The 16,239-nt window shown below is 49.3% G+C and overlaps 1 protein-coding gene across 1 annotated transcript in view; it reads left to right on the plus strand.

Moving 5' to 3' along the window:
- Window positions 1–16,239, plus strand: part of dph5 (diphthamide biosynthesis 5) — a 139,255-nt gene that overhangs the window by 78,412 nt on the left and 44,604 nt on the right. The window contains exon 4 of the mRNA XM_072511365.1: window positions 15,463–15,583. Coding sequence (XP_072367466.1) covers window positions 15,463–15,583 — 121 coding nt within the window. The remainder of the gene's footprint in view (window positions 1–15,462; window positions 15,584–16,239) is intronic.

Raw genomic sequence — 16,239 nt, forward strand, 5'->3', positions numbered from 1 at the left:
ACGGCCGCAATTAAAACATGCATTGCTCCCTCTATATCTGCCCCGTCCTTTTTTCCCAGTAGACCAATGGTTCCTCAGAGGGGGCGGCAGTTGTAAAGCTGTTGGTGCATACGGTGGGCTATAAAGAGGAGCTGAGGGTCAATTTGGGTGGGTTTGATATCCTCCCCCTTGCTGATCCACCCACCCAAAGTCACAATATTGGGGTTCCAGCTGGTAAGCCACCGTTTCTGCCGCTGGTTGGGGTCTCAGATCATCCTTTTTCATTACATACTCAGTCTTAATCTTTGTAACTGAGCCTCCTTCCTGGCCTACACCCTCCTTCCAATAAAAGGCTTGCCAGGATCATAGTGGGTTAGTAACCCAGACAACGACAATTGTTGTTTTACCCGCTGGAAAGCAGTTTCTTTCGGCTGACCCCAAATCCAGGTGTGATTCTTCTTTAGCAGAAGGTGTAGTTGCCAGATTGGGGAGGAACTTCCCGTAATAGTTTACGAGGCCGAGAAAAGAATGAAGAGGCGAAGTGTAAGTCGGGGCGGGGGCCTGTTGAATTGCGCGCACCTTCTCTGCGACGGGGTGCAAACCTTTGCGGTCCACCTGATAACCCAGATAACTAGTTCCTTCGCCTGAAAGACGCACTTTGTGCGATGTAAACGGACTCCAGTCTCTGAAAAGCGTCTAAGGACACCCACCAAATTTTCCAAATGTTCCTGCTCCGACGTCCCTGTAATCAAAACGTCATCTCAGTAGACAGCGACACGCGGTAAACCTCTCAAGATGCCCTCCATGATGTGTTGAAAAATAGCACAGGCAGAGGATACCCCAAAGGGCAACCATGTATATTCATACAAGCCCCAGTGTGTATTGGTAGTTACATATGGCTGGGAGGCAGGGTTCAGCTCCAACAGTAGGTAGGCGTGACTCATATCTAATTTTGTGAACGAGAGTCCGCCTGCAAGCTTCGCGTAGAGATCCTCTATGCGAGGCATTGGATATTGGTCGAGCCGGGAAGCCGTATTCACTGTAAGTTTATAGTCGCCGCACAAGTGAACTGTGGCATCTGGATTCATTACAGGTACAATTGATGCTGCCCAGTCAGCGAAACGGATGGGCCTGATAATACCCAAGGTCTCCAAACGAGTGAGCTCCCCTTTTACCTTCTCGAGCAAGGCGTAAGGCACCAGGCGCGCCCGGAAATAGCGTGGTGTGGCTCCTGGTTCGACTTGGATACGGGCCACGGCCCCTTTTATTTTCCCCAAACCGGGCTGGAATACATCTGGGTACCGTCCTAGCACCTCAGTCAACCCTCCAGAACCTGTTTGGAGGATGTGCTGCCACTGCAGCTGCAAATGGCGCAACCAACAGGCTGGGCCCGTGGCCGCGCACCACGATAAGTGGGAAACACACCGCCTGGCGTCCAAAAACAACAGGGGTCATCGTAGGTCCTGCAATGTCCAATGGTTCCCCCGTGTAGGTGGCCAACCTGGCCTGTGTGTCGGTTAATGCAAGGGTCTGTATACCCTGCTTGATGCGGTCAAATGTCCTCTGGGCGATCACAGAGACTGCTGTGCCAGTGTCCAACTCCATCTCAAGCAGGTGACCATTGACCTGTACTGTCATCTTAATGGGGGCCACACGGGGAGCTGCCACACAATGCAGCTGCAGGCAGTTGTCCTCCGTCTCCACGTCCTCGGGAGTAGTTGCCGCAGGTTCATCCAAATTGAAGGTATGGCCCTTGGGCTGGCCCCAGTTTCTATTGGAACGTCGGCGCCTCCGGCGCCCCCAGGACCGGCGTCCGCAACGGGGTTGGCGCCCACAAGTCCGACACGGACATGACTCCTCATCCGTTGGTTCTGGAGAAAGCTCCCTCCGGGGAGGAACGTCTGACGGCCACTGGCGTCAATCCAGATGTCGCCTCGCCCAAGGTACTGCAGGGATGCGGGGAGACGCTTTTGGATGGAAGGGGTTGCGCCCCAAGGCGTGCACCTCCATTCCCTGTAGCTCTTGCACTCCCCGTTCTGCGTTCTCTCGGGACAATACTATGTGAATGGCCTGTTGAAAAGTCAATGTTGGCTGAGCTAACAACTTTCTCTGGGAGGCCACATTGTTAATACTGCAAACCAAACAGTCGCATGCCATTTCTGACAAGGTCTTACCATAGTCACAGTACTCCGCAATCCTGCGTAGCCTGGATAGAAACTCTGCAAGGGATTCTCCTGGGGTCCTCTCAGCGGTATTAAACTGGTAACGCTGGACTATAGTGGACGGGGTTGGGTTAAAATGTTGCCCCACTAAGTTCACAAGTTCATCAAACTCCTCGGTGTCCGACGCCGCTGGGTACATAAGGCTCCTAATCACCCCAAACGTATGCGGGCTGCAGGCGGTGAGCAAAATGACCACCTGGCGCTCGTTTTCGGTGATGTTGTTTGCCTGGAAATAGTAACACATCCCTTGTGCGTACTGGTTTCCAGCGCAGCATCAAAAACATCCAAACGTCCATACAGAGGCATGGAGTAACAGAAAAACAACTTCAAACCTGTATCCAACAAAAATCCAGGGAGGTGGCGTCAGCAGTGTAGACAGCTATCCACTTTAACCCTCGTCGCCAGTTTTGTGAGGGCCACGAAGAATCCAGCACGAGTTGAAGGATAGAAAGAAATAACATTTATTTACAATAACATATATACACACAACAGCAGCAGCAACTCCCTTGCTGCTCACTCCTCTCTAGCTGGTTCCAAACTGGCCAGCTTTATTTATGCAGGGAATCTGCTAATGATTTCTCTGCCCCCCCCCCCCCCCCCCCCCCCCCCCCTTTATTGGGGAAGCTCATACTCCCAAAGGATTGTGGGATTAGTCCCCAGCCAGTAGTAAGCAGGCAGGTTATATCAAACACCCATTTCTTAAAGGTGCATTTCTTAAACCCCCATTTCTTAAAGGTACATTTCTTAAACACCCATTTCTTAAAGGTACTCTCACATGACAGCAGTCAACAAAAATAGCTGGGAGTTTAAATGCCGCGCACTTCCAGCGCACATGCTTGAACACCCTCACTTCTGGGTCGTCATGGTGCACCTGCGACTTAAGTCGCGAATCATGCAGGGAGTTACGGGCCAATTTTTTAATCCTTGACTGGTCTTGTATGGTGTTCTACATGCTGTTCCTTCTCTCTGATGAAATCCCACTGTTCTCCTACCCCTAACATTGTCTTTAATAAACCCTCAAAAGCGCGTTTTTGTAATCTACAAGCTTTTGAAACCTAAGATTAGTATCAAGTACCCATTACTTTATGGTTTAACTGGACCAATTCTGACACTTTCCATCCTGTTGGTATACTTGGATTTATCTTTCCACCTCAGTACTTCCACAAAAATAGAAGGAGAAATAGGAGCTGGAGCAAACCATATGCCCGTAGAGCCTACTCCACCAAACAGTACAAGCATGGCTGATCTTTGGCTTCAACTCCATTTTCCTGCCTACTCCCCATATTTCCTAATTCCCTGAGGGGGCAAAAACTGTCTATCCCGATTGTAAATGTATTCAATAATGGAGCATCCATAACTCTCTGGGATACAGAAGTCCAAAGATTCACAACCTGTGAGTGAAGTTATTTATCCTCGGCTCAGCCCTAATCCCTTATCCTGAGACTGTGTGCCCCCCCCCCCCAACCCATTTGCGTTACATTCCCCAATCTGCCATATGTTAAAACATCAAATGATTAACTTTGGGAGGCAGCTAGAACCCACGCAAAGTGTAATGTTACAATCAAGCAGGTTTCTATGGACTGAGTGGGACCCTTCCCCTGATACTGAGATGAAAGCCTCATTTCCAGTTTCACTTCTGCAATAGTATTTTTATTTAATTGATCAATTGAGAGATAACAGTGCCCAGCTGAGGCTGGCAGCATTGAATGACAAAAAGTTTTGAGTTGTCAAGCCATGGCCTTCTATTGGGAAGCTCACTGTTGTTTCGTAAGGTTACCTGAGTCAGTGCTGGAAGTGCACAAAATGAAATTTCTCTTGATGGTGTCATTAGAGTTATAGGAAGTGGCTTCAGTATTCAGAACTAACATTTGTATTCAGTAGCTGACTTTTTATGTTTACGTTTAGAAATATTGGGCTATAATTTGCTGTCAAAATAATGGCAAACCTAATGGTGCTATTGCCATTGTTTACTTGCAACATTTGCAAGGGTCAATGTGAGGTTGATCATGGAAAACCAAAGTTACTGTATAGCTGTTGCTAAAGTGGGGCTATCTGTAATTTGATATTGTCATAGGTTTAAATACCATTTTAATTGAGGTCAATCAGAAGCTATGTGCTGATAACCAGATACTCAGTTACATTTTGGAGTTTAGAAGGATGAGAGATGATCTTATTGAAACAAGTATGATTCTCAGGGGGCTTGACAGGGTCGATGCCAAGAGGATATTTCCTCTTGTGGGGCGGAGGATCTAGAACTAGAAAGCCGAGTTTAAAATAAGGGGTCACCCTCCCATTTAAGATGGAGATGAAGATAAATTTCCTCCCTCAGAGGATCAGACCTCCTTCTCAGTGAGCAGTAAAGACAGAATCATTGAATATATTCAAAGTGGAGACATAATTTTTTATTGACAAAGGAGTTGAGGATTATGGGGGTTAGGCTGGAAAATGAAGTTCAGGCCAGAATCAGATTAACCATGAAATAGTGCAGCAAGCTCAAAGGACTAAATGGTCTACTCCTGCTTCTATTTCTAATGTCTATATGTTCTTAATTCATAGGCCCATAACCTCCAGGTTCCTCACTGTTGCAATTAGACGGAGTTCCCCAATGATACACTGGGAAATCCCTTTAGGAGGTTCCCACATAAGGGTTTATCCGGCAATCGCCCAAAAGTGCTAACTTTTACATAGAGGGTGATGAGTGCCTGGAACTCGCTGCTAGGAGGTGGTGGAAGCAAGTATGATAGCGATGTTTAAGAGGCATCTTGACATTGGGTGGCACGGTAGCTCAGTGGTTAACACTGCTGCTTACAGCGCCGAGGACCTGGGTTTGATCCCAGTCCCGGGTCACTGTCCGTGTGGAGTTTGCACATTCTCCCCGTGTCTGCATGCATCTCACCCCCACAATCCAAAGATGTGCAGGGTAGGTGAATTGGCCACGCCAAATTGCCCCTTAATTGGAAAAAATAATTGGGTACTCTAAATTTAAAAAAAAAAAATACATGAATAGGATAGGAATAGAGGGATACGGACCCCAGAAGTGCAGAATGTTTTAATTCCGACAGACATCATGATCGGCGCAGGCTTGGAGGGCCGAAGGGCCTGTTCCTGTGCTGTATTGTTCTTTGTACTCCTGGACAATTGCACTGGGAACCATCTGACAGAAGCGATTTAAATGGCCAACTTTGGATGGTCCTGTCAGTTTTACCCTGATAGTTATTCTAAAAGAGTTAGAGGAAAGAAAATTGCATCTAGCTCCAGAGTAACTATTTAAAAAACTCAAACCCAGGTAACTTAAGAGTGACTCTGCAAGTGTAATAAGACTATTAAAGCCTCTGCTGCTGAAAATGAGCGTGAAAACATCATGAATTAAAGGTGTAGATTAAATTCTCCTTGTTCTTGAAAGTATTGTTGGAGCCTAGTTTGGAGGGGGGGCGGGGGGGGGGGGGGTTTGGCGCGGCCGAACCTTTGCTGGGCGTCCAATATAGCCATGATTAGGGAGTGGGTGGGTGGGGGGGTCGGTGTGGGAGCAAGTGGAGGTGACATTGTGTAAAAACAAAAGTTTGGGGGCGCTGATAACAGCACCTCTTCCGCTCTCGCCGGCCCGATATTCCACAAGATGGCAGAGGGCAGGAATTGGGAGGATGGGAGATGAGCTTCCCCAGCTTGAAAGCTTTGGAGGATAAATTTGAATTGTCAGCAGGGAGTGGGTTTAGATATCTGCAGGTACTATGGCCGCGATTCTCTGGCGCCGGCGCCAAAACGGGAGGACTTCACTCTGGCGCCGGTTCCGAGACCCGATTCTCGGGTCCTGGGGGGCCAGCATGGCGCTGGAGCAGCCCACGCCGCTCCAGCTGCTGGTCCCGGCGTCGACCTGGCGCTGCGGGGTCTGCGCATGCGCAGTTGGGCTGGCGCGAACTAGTGCATGCGCAGTGGCCTTCTTCCCCGCGCCGGCCCCGCTGCCAAATGGCGCAGGGAAGAAGGCCACTGCCGACGCGGTGGAAAGGAAGCCACCCGACAGAGAGGAGGCCACAATGGAGGCTCTACCCGGGGATGGACCCCCCCCCCCCACATGCTGCCCCCGGACCCTTCAACCCCGAGGTCCTGTCGGTCCAGAGCATGTTAGAACGGCGCCGGCGGGATTCGGATTTTTTCGGACGGCCACTCGGCCCATCTGGGCTGGAGAATCGCGGCGCCGCCGAAGGATTGCCGCTCCAGCTGTTTGTTTTGGCCCGGCGCCATGCGCGCCCCTCCGTTTTTTTCACAGGCGGGAGAATGGCGGCGTGCTGTGATTCACGTGGCCCCCCGCCGATTCTCCGGTCCTGGGGGGGGGGGGGGGGGGGGGTCAGAGAATCGCGCCCAAGATTTTTTGAGAAGGCAGGTTCCGAGCTTCCCGCTCCTGCCACCACGGAGGATACAGGACTGAGTAGTTTCCAGAACATGGGTGGGAGGAGGGAAGGTATCAGAACTTATGGAGTCGGAGGAAACCCCGAAAAGGACCTAAAGGGCAGGTGGGAAGACGAGCTAGGGGGAGAGATAGAGGCGGGTCTGTGGGCGGATGCGTTAAGCAGGTTAAACACATCCTCATTGTGTGCCAGGCTTAGACTGATACAGTTCAAGGTAGTCCACCGGGCACACATGATGGTGGCCCAGATGAGCAAGTTTTTCGGGGTAGAGGACAGGTGTGCGGGAAGTCCGGCAAATCACCTCCACATGTTTTGGGCATGCCCGAAGCTTAGAGGGTTTTGGCAGGAGTTCGCTAACGCTATGTCCACGGTACTTAAAACACGGGTGGTGCCGAGTCCATAGGTGGCGATTTTTGGCGTGTCGGAAGAGCCGGGTGTTCAGGGGGCGAAAGAGGCTGACGTCTTGGCCTTTGCCTCCCTGGTAGCCTGGAGACGGATCCTACTAATGTGGAGGGACTTGAAGCCCCCAAAATTGGAGATCTGGGTTAGTGACATGGCTGGGTTTCTCAGTCTCAAGAAAATAAAGTTCGCCCTAAGAGGGTCAATGTTAGGGTTCGCCCAAGGTGGCAGCCGTTCGTCGACTTTCTCGGAGATAATTAAAATATCAGCAGAAGCAGAAATCCAAGGGGGGGGGGGGCTAGGCTGTTGCTTTATTGGTGGGGGTGTGAAGAATGTGGTGAGGATGGAAATGTTTATTGTACCATGTTTATGTTGCTGTTATTATTATAATAAAAACTACAAATACCCTAATAAAAATATATTTTTAAAAAATTCTCCTTGTACTTAAAGATCTATTGGAAAAACATCAAGAAAAATCAAATTAAAGAATGTTTTAATTGTAATTCTCACGGGACAATTTTGTCTTTCTTTGGTGGTCATTTTTAATTTTCAAATATGGGAACCAGTTTTCACCCGAATCTGTGTCTGACGGGTGTTCTCAAAATGAAGTTAGTTTTTAGTTAGTTACATAGTGTTCCCGAAGAGAATTAGTAATGAATTTGCTTTCCTCTTCCATTTTATTTCCCAGTGTGGCAATTCTGTGTTTTGCGTAGGTACAAATACGATGGATGGCGTTTCTTCTGGTGTTCTGGAACTATTCTGTGTGGATTTGGCATATCTTGAGGTTAATCTTTTGGCATTGAGTCCTTGCTACACATGTTACACAGTCACTGACAATATTTGGATCATATTCTAATCGTTACCAAAAGATATATATAAATAATGCTGAGATTAGGGACATCCGGATATAGGGAGCAAATCACCCAAAAAATTACTAAGGGTGCGATTCCCCGGCTTCGTTGCACTCTAACTCGAGCGAAACTAGGCCGGCGAATAGCGGGAGAGGCAGAAAATGAGAACTGCACCAGGCTGCGATGTAACCAGCCAGCTCCCGTAGGCAAAATCGGGATCCTGCTGTAGCATGGCGAGAAACCAGTTATCATCACTTCAGCCCCATTTCCATATAATTAACGAGAGCCACCCCATATCCAACGGCCTCCCGTCATTCATCAGCCTCCCCAGCCAGTGGTCACGCTGACGCTTTTGAAAAATGGGAGCCTGGCGGAAGGGCTTCCGTGGGGAGCTGAGGAGGTGAGTAGCCATCTTTGCTCACAGGCAAAGAGCCTGGGGGCGCTGGGCTTGCCACCTCGTTGCTCGGTGGGAGATTGGGGGGGGGATCCTCCGCAGGGGTGGGCCGCCATGGGGGGAGGCAACTGGGGGCAACCGTGCACGGCACCACCACACTAACCCCTGGATCGTGTGTACCTGTTCCGGGGGTATCTTCTCCATGCCAATATGCCCCAACGACCACCCATAACTCTCATCAACTGCCGAGCCCTCTATTTGGTGAGCAGTGCCTGGCACACAGGGAGGCATGTGAGACAGGCAAAGGATGGATCATTGACACATGTGCAGCTGCCAACGGATGGTGGGATTAGGGTGGCATTGATGGAGAACAAAACCAGCAGAAGATAAATGGAGCCCAACACCCACGCTACCATGGCTGGATAGATTATTTCCAGGATGGCTGAGATGGGATTTCTGGAATTGATGAGAGTGATGGAGATAACAAGAGAGGGATGAGGAATGGCAGGGGAGAGATGGAATGAGAAGGTTTGAATAGGAGGGATGCGATGGCATAGGAAAGGTGCCATGGGAGGAGGTGATGGAATTGGTTAAAAATTTTATTTTGTTAATGCGTTGGGTGAAAGAGTAACTAGAAATCTTGCATTTAACCAAGTACTGTTGCAAAAGCAAGACTAATTTGACCACAAATATTTTACAAGTCTCTGCTAGATATTGTTTTCTTCAAGAGAGTTTGTAAACGAATGACAAAAATAATTCTAGGCCTGAAAATTAGGTTTTGTGCCTTAATCTGTCTCTGTTGCTGGGGGAGAAAATGAGCAAGAATATGATGTATATTTCTGAAGTGCAGAAGGGCATGGAGAGACTGTGAGCAGGGATTGGGAGTTCCTTCACTGAGAAAGGCAAGATCAGACCGAGACCATCTGAGCTCCTGTGTTTAAAACAATTGCAGAGAATTGCAGTGTTTAAAACAATTGTAGAGAAATATGTACCTATTTCCTCAGTTGAGGGTTGCGTATGGTATGGAAAACCTAGGTTGCAATAACAATTTGCATTGATATAGCACCTTCAAGATAGTAGAATATCTCGAAACATTGCATCGAGGTGGAAGGAAATAAACAGACGCTGGATTATAAAAATGTTAGGTGGGATGAACGAAAGCCAAATAAGTGGGTTTTGAGGTGGCATTAAAGAAGGAAAGGGAGGGACGTCACAGTGGTTAGCACTGCTGCCTCATGGCGCGGTGGACCCGGGTTCGATCCCGGCCCCGGGTCACTGTCCGTGTGGAGTTTGCACATTCTTCCCATGTCTGCGTGGGTCTCACCCCCAATAACAAAAAGATATATGCAGGGTGAATATATTCAAGAGGCGGCTGGATATAGCACTTGGGGAGAATGGGATGAAAGACTATGGGGAGAAAGCAGGATTAGGCAATTGAGTTGGATGATCAGCCATGATCGTGATGAATGACGGAGCAGGCTCGAAGGGCCAAAAGGCCTCCTCCGCTGCTATCTTCTATGTATCTATGTGAGTGAATTGACCATGCCAAATTGCCCCTTAATTGGATACTTTCAAATTTTTTAAAAAGTAGGATAGGGAGATAGAGAGGCTGAGGGACTTGTGACAGGAATGAACAACAGCTTGGCCAAATAAGTGGGTTTTGATGCAGCATTAAAGAGGGAAAGTGAGGGGCAGATCATGGAGCTGAGGACCCGGGTTCGATCCCGGCCCCAGGTCACTGCCCATGTGGACGTTGCACATTCTTCCTGTGTCTGCGTGAGCCACACCCCCAAAACACAAATTTGGATCGGGTGGAGAAGTGCCTCGAGGTGCAAGGGGCGATGATGCGCGAGGTGGAGAAAGTGGTGTCCTACCAGAGTGATCGTATGTGCAGGCAGATGTGGGGATCCTGAGGGGTCTATGCAAGTCGCTGCGGGTGAAGGTGGAGGAGCAAGGCTGTGTTGTACAGACAGGAGATTTGTTTTGGGGTGTTGTACCCAGCCAGACTTTGGGTAATTTTAGACGGCCGGGAGTACTATTTTGAGACGCCAGAGGAGGTGAATGACTTTATAAGGAACCATAATTTGGGGGAGAGCTGTATGGGATGGAGGGGTCAAGTGTGTAAAAGTTGGGTGTTATGGCTGTTTTGTGTTGCTGACGTGGGGAATGTTTTGTGACTTGTAGGTTTGTAAGGGGTGCGATCGCTCGCCCCCTCCCACATTGTGTTTTGTTTTTGGGAGGAGGTTATTTGTTAATTTGAATGTTTTTTTTTGTCATGTAAGGGGTGTGTATGACTGGGCCCTTTGGGTGTAGATGGTTTTGTCATTATTCAGAGGGGCCAGTGGCCGGTTACGCAAGCTAAGGAAGGACTGGTGGGGGAGAGGTGGGAGGGTGTGCAAGAGGGGCAGGCCTAAGGGCGGGAGTTGCCACGCTAGCAAGAAATGCTGCTGAACGGAGGTGACGTGGGGGAGGAGGCCGCGAGGGCTGGCTGGGGGGGGATGCGACATGGCAGGTTTGGAGGTTGAGCATGGTCAAGGGCGGAGAGGGGAGGCCATCTTGAATGAAACTGGTTCAGGATGTGATTAAGTGAGACAGAACTGGTGGGGCATGATGGTGGACGATAGAGGGGAATGGAGGCGTAAGCCTCGGTAAGAGTCGTGACATGGAACGTCCTGAGGCTGAATGGACCGGTCAAGAGGTCCAGAGTTTTTGCCCACCTGAGGGGTTTGAAAACGGAGGTGATTTTTCTACAGGAGACACATCTCCGGGTGAAGGATCAGGTTAGGCTGAAGAAGGAATGGGTGGGACAAGTATTTGACTCGGGGTTTGATTCAGGGTCGAGGGGGATGGCCATTTGGTTGAGCAAGGGAAAGTGGTTTGTGAGGGCCAGGGATGTGTGGGACGCGGGAGGAAGGAATGTGATAGTGAGTGAGGTGTTGGAGGGGACGCCCATGATGTTAGTCAACGTTTATGTGCCTAATTGGGACAATGCGGGGTTTGTAAAGGGGTTACTAGGAATGATTCCAGACTAGGATACGCATCAACTGATCCCGGCCAAGGCGTTTTGTGAAAAGGTGAGACTAGCTATTGGAAATTACGTGGAGCTTAATCAGAACAAGAAGGTGTCAGAGGCCATGTTTTCGGAAGGTGGTGGTTCGAGGGAGAATATTTTGCATAAGGCTCACTGATAGAAGGAGGATGGAGGAGCACAGACGGCTGCTGGATGAGATAGTTGAGGTGGATAGGTGATACTGGGGGGGGGGGGGGGGGGGTGGCACGAAGGAGTTGTTGGTGGAGAGGAACGGCTGTGGGGCAGTTTGATACTTAGCGGTGGGGCAGCTGTGAGGGGGTGGAGCATGAGCATGGAGAGAAGGCGAGCCATATGTTGGCCCAGCAGTTGCGGCGGCAAGTGGCATCTAGGGAAATTTTAAGGGTTTGCGCAGAGAATGGGGAGGTGGTGTCGGAGCCGGGAAGGATAAATGAGGTGTTCAGGGGGGTATTATGAGAAGTTGTATAAGGCCAAGCTGGGTGGCGAAGAGGGGGATATGGGACGATTCCTGGACGGGTTGGAGTTCACATAGTTTGAGGAAAATAAGAGGCAGGCTTTGGAGACGCCGCTGGGGCTGAGGGAGGTGACAGGTAGTATCAGGGGAATGCAGTCTGGGAAGACCCCCTGGGCCGGACAGCTTTACGGCAGAACTTATTAAGCTGTTTGCGACAGAGCCGTCCACCCACCTGTTGGGATGTTTAGTAAGGCGGTGGAGGGGGGGGGTTGCCAGCGACGCTATCACAGGCGTCAATTACACTGATCCCGAAGAAGAGGAAAGATCCGCTGGGGTGTGGGTCATAGAGGCTCATCTCATTGTTGAATATGGTCGTGAAAGAGCTGGCGAATCTGTTGGCGGGTAGGATGAAGGGGTGTATGCAAGAGCTAGGGCTGGATTCTCCGCAGCCCTGCTCCGAAATCGCATTCGGCGCAGGGGCAGAGAATCCAATTTCACGACGGAATCGGGCCCGGTGCCGGTCCGGCGATTCTCCGGGACCCGAGAATCGGCGTGATCGCGGATTACCCCGTGCGGCTGGGGTCCATTGACAAAGGCCAGCCCAGCGATCCTCCGCTCCCGACCGGCCGAGTTCCCGACGGCGTGGATCTAACCTGCTATTGCCGGTCGGGATGCTCGCGTGGCAGCTGCGGACTCAGTCTGCGGCCACCCTAGTGGGGGATAGGGAATTCGGACACCGGGGGGGCCTTATAGGCGGCCGGGGAACAGATCCGCGCGGTCGGATGCTCGGGCGCGTGGCCGATCGGGGGGGGGGGTCTAGTTGTTATATGTGGCTCCGCGGTCCGATTCCCCCATGACGCTTGGCGCCGCTGCTGTACGCATGCGCGGACTCAAAACCGGAAGTGCCGGGGCCCATATCCGCAACTAAAGCTGCGTGAATTACTCTGGATCCTTTCTGGCCCCCTGCAGGGCTGTGAATTAGCTCCACTTATTCCCAGGAATCTCCAGAGTAAAACGGCAGTGTTTTTACGCCGGAGTGGGGACATCGTGCCATTTTGGGAGAATCCAGCACGTGGTGCCTGAGAATCAAAACAGTTTTTGTGAAGGGTAGGCTGCTATCCATCAACAGCAGGAGGCTGTTAAATGTAGTTATGAATCCGTCAGTTGGGTGGCCATCGAAGGTTATTGTAACTATGGATGCGGAGAAGGCCTTTAACCGGATAGAGTGGAGATACTTGTTCGAAATTCTGGGAAGGTTGGGTTTGAGCCGAGGTTTGTGCGTCTTTTTTATGCATCCTTGGTGGCAGGCGCGTACAAATGAGATGAGATCAGTGGGTTTTGGGTTGCACAGGAGAACAAGGCAAGGGTGCCCGCTGTCGCCATTGCTATCCGCCCTGGCGATTGAATCCTTGGTGATGACCCTCCGGGGGGGTCTGCTGTGTGGCGAGGGATGTGAGGGGGGGCATGAAGCACCGGTTGTTGTTGTACGCAGATGACCTGTTGTTTGTGTCGGACCCACTTGAGAGTATGGGCAGAATCATGGGCTTGTTGGGACGTTTGGGGCCTTCACCGGGTATAAGCTGAACATTGGCAAGAGCGAGGTGTTTCCGGTGAATGCGGCGGGGCAGGGGCCCGATTTAGGACACTACTGTTTAAGCTAGCTAGAGAGAGATTTAGGTATTTGGGGATTCAGGTGATGCGTGAGTGGACCACGATGCATAGCGTTAGTGGAGGAGGTTAAGGGGGAATTTAAGAGGTGGGACACTTTGCACTTGACATTGGCAGGGAGGTTACAGGTTGTAATGTGCTGCCAAGTTCATATTTATTTTTCAGACGCTCCCAATCTTTCTCTCTAAGGCCTTCTTCCGGAGGGTGGAGGCACTGATCTCGGCGTTTAAATGTGCAGAAAGAGACCATTCGGCCCATCGAGTCTGCACCGACCCTTCAAAAGAGCACCCTACCAAGGCCTGTTCCCCATCCTAACCCCGTAGCCCCAGATAACCTGAAGGGTGGTTGGGGGAGCAGGGCGGGGCACAGGTGGTGAGGATCAAGAGTAAATAGGAGGAGGAGCTGGGGACGGAAATAGACTGGGGCCTGTGGTGCGAGGCGATGCAGTGGGTGATTACAACCTCCTTGCATGAGGATGAGCTTGATTCAGTTCAAGGTGGTGCATATGGTACACATGACTTGGGCAAGGATGAACGAGTCTTTCCAGGGGGTGGCCGATGGGTGTGAGAACTGTGGGCAAGGGCTGGCGAATCATGCTAAAATGTTCTGGGGCTGTGAGAAGCTGGAGAGCTATTGGGAGTCGTTTGGGACGCTATCTAAGAAAGTGGGGGTGGCGGGCAGGCCGGAGCCTATGGGGGCGATTTTTGGGGTCTCGAGTGCCGGAGCTGTTGGAGGGGAAGGGGGCCGATGTTGTGGCCTTCGTCTCTTAATTGCCCGGTGAAGGATCTTGTTAAATTGGAGGTCGGATCCACCACCGGGGGTGGCGGCTTGGCTGCGAGATTTGTACGACTTTCTCCAGTTGGAGAAAATTAAGTTCATGTTGAGAGGTTCAGAGGGGGGCTTAGAGGACAGTTGGAGGCTGTTCGTGATATTATTTGAGGAGTTGTTTGGTGCGGGGAGGGAATAAAAGGGGAAAAATTGTACAAACTGGATTGTGATTTGATGGAGTATGTATTTTGTTGATGTTACATGTGTTTGGAACAAAATACATGTCAAAAAGTAAATGAAATGAGTGACATGGATTATGTGAGTGTTGCTAATTAATTGAAATTAAGATTGCAGGAATAGTATGCTTAAGTGCAAAATTAGCAAGTTGCAATGAGAAGCAAAATTTGGTGTGGAATAGACTTCCATCCCAGCCAGTGATTGCAGCTCTGAAAGAAAAAAGAGCTCGAGAAGTACCTGGTTTAGAACATGACTGAAGATTATTGGACAGAAGTCTAGCTATAAATGCTTGACCATTGTTCCTGTGCTATTGAGATTTTGTGATCATAACCTTTGGTGCGCAACTGATCAGGATGACCACGTTAACTGTAATCTTGAACTTTTACCTAGGAGATCCTGTCACTATTTTCAGGAGTGATGGGACTTTCTTTTGAGAATGATTAAGACCCTGACTGTCATCCCACATCTCTGTCAGAAATTGGAGGAGTATGTCCCAACCTGTGATTTTGAATCAATGAGACCGGCATTGCAGGAAATCGTTGTCTTGCTTTCGAAAAGCAAATTTCCCCCTTCACTTCTGAAACTAAAACAAAAAGTTGGAGTTTCTACTAAATAACTTAAGTCATGTAAAACATATTACATATTACGGTAGATGTGAAGCTGGTGTGTAACTGGGTGACACAGTGGTTAGCACTGCTGCCTCACAGCACCAGGGACACGGTTTCAATTCCAACCTTGGGTGACTGTGTAGAGTTTGTACATTCTCCCCGTGTCAGCATGGGTTTCCTCCGGGTGCTCCGGTTTCCTCCCGCGATCCAAAGATGTGCAGATTAAGTGGATTGGCCATGCTAAATTGCCCTTAGTGTAAAGGGTTTTGGGTGGAGAGTGGCCTAGGTAGGGTGCTCTTTCAGACAGTCGGTGCAATCTCGATGGGCCAAATAGCCTCCATTGTAGGGATTCTATGATTCTATGGGTTGTAATTATTTATCCATTCACAAGAGTGCATCCTTGTAAATTTCGATATTTATTCATTCCTAGTTATATAATTTTGGAGAAACCGTATCCATCGTATTTTGGACAGAGACCTGGAAGCCGGAAAGCTTCTATGACAAGATCAAACGGAACCGGCAGACTGGAGTTCACACATTATGCTTACTTGGTGGGTGATATTTCTACTTTTGTCTTCTGTCTGTATGCTCTTGTACATCCCAGAGGAAAATTATTAAACATATAATTATTGGGCAAGACAAACTAAGTTCTTGGATTTTCAAGTGTTGATTTACCAGAAATATCTTATTTTTCAACCAGCTTTAGCTTGCGAGCATGCCTTCACATGCACTAGTTGTTTACTGAAGCAAATTCTGCCCACATTTCTCTACAAATGCAGGTACTTGGGTACCAAAGGGAGCTGCATCCTAAACTGCCCCTTCAGTGGTCCTTATTTTCTTCCCAGTGCCTCATAAAGCATATTCCATTAGGAAATTCATTAATACAGTATTGTAACAGTAGGGGAAAAAAACATAAAGACTCACAGAAAACAGGAATCAAACAAAAACTAATTAAAAAATTATCAACAAAGGGCTGATATTGACTACTTTATCTGCTATTTTATCTCAGACTTTTTAAATTGATCAAATTTTGTTTTACAATGCCATTTACTTTAGAGGTGCAATATAAATATGAGTTCACTATCTCACAACCTGGATACTCAGGTGCTGAAGATTACTTTCAATTGCGACAAAGGAAAATGATGCCGGAACCAGCAGAATGACATTGATAAATATTATAATGAAACTTTGCCTGTGGAATCTCCTT

Source organism: Scyliorhinus torazame, chromosome 7 (genome assembly GCF_047496885.1).
Source record: "Scyliorhinus torazame isolate Kashiwa2021f chromosome 7, sScyTor2.1, whole genome shotgun sequence".
Classification (NCBI taxonomy): Eukaryota; Metazoa; Chordata; class Chondrichthyes; order Carcharhiniformes; family Scyliorhinidae; genus Scyliorhinus; species Scyliorhinus torazame.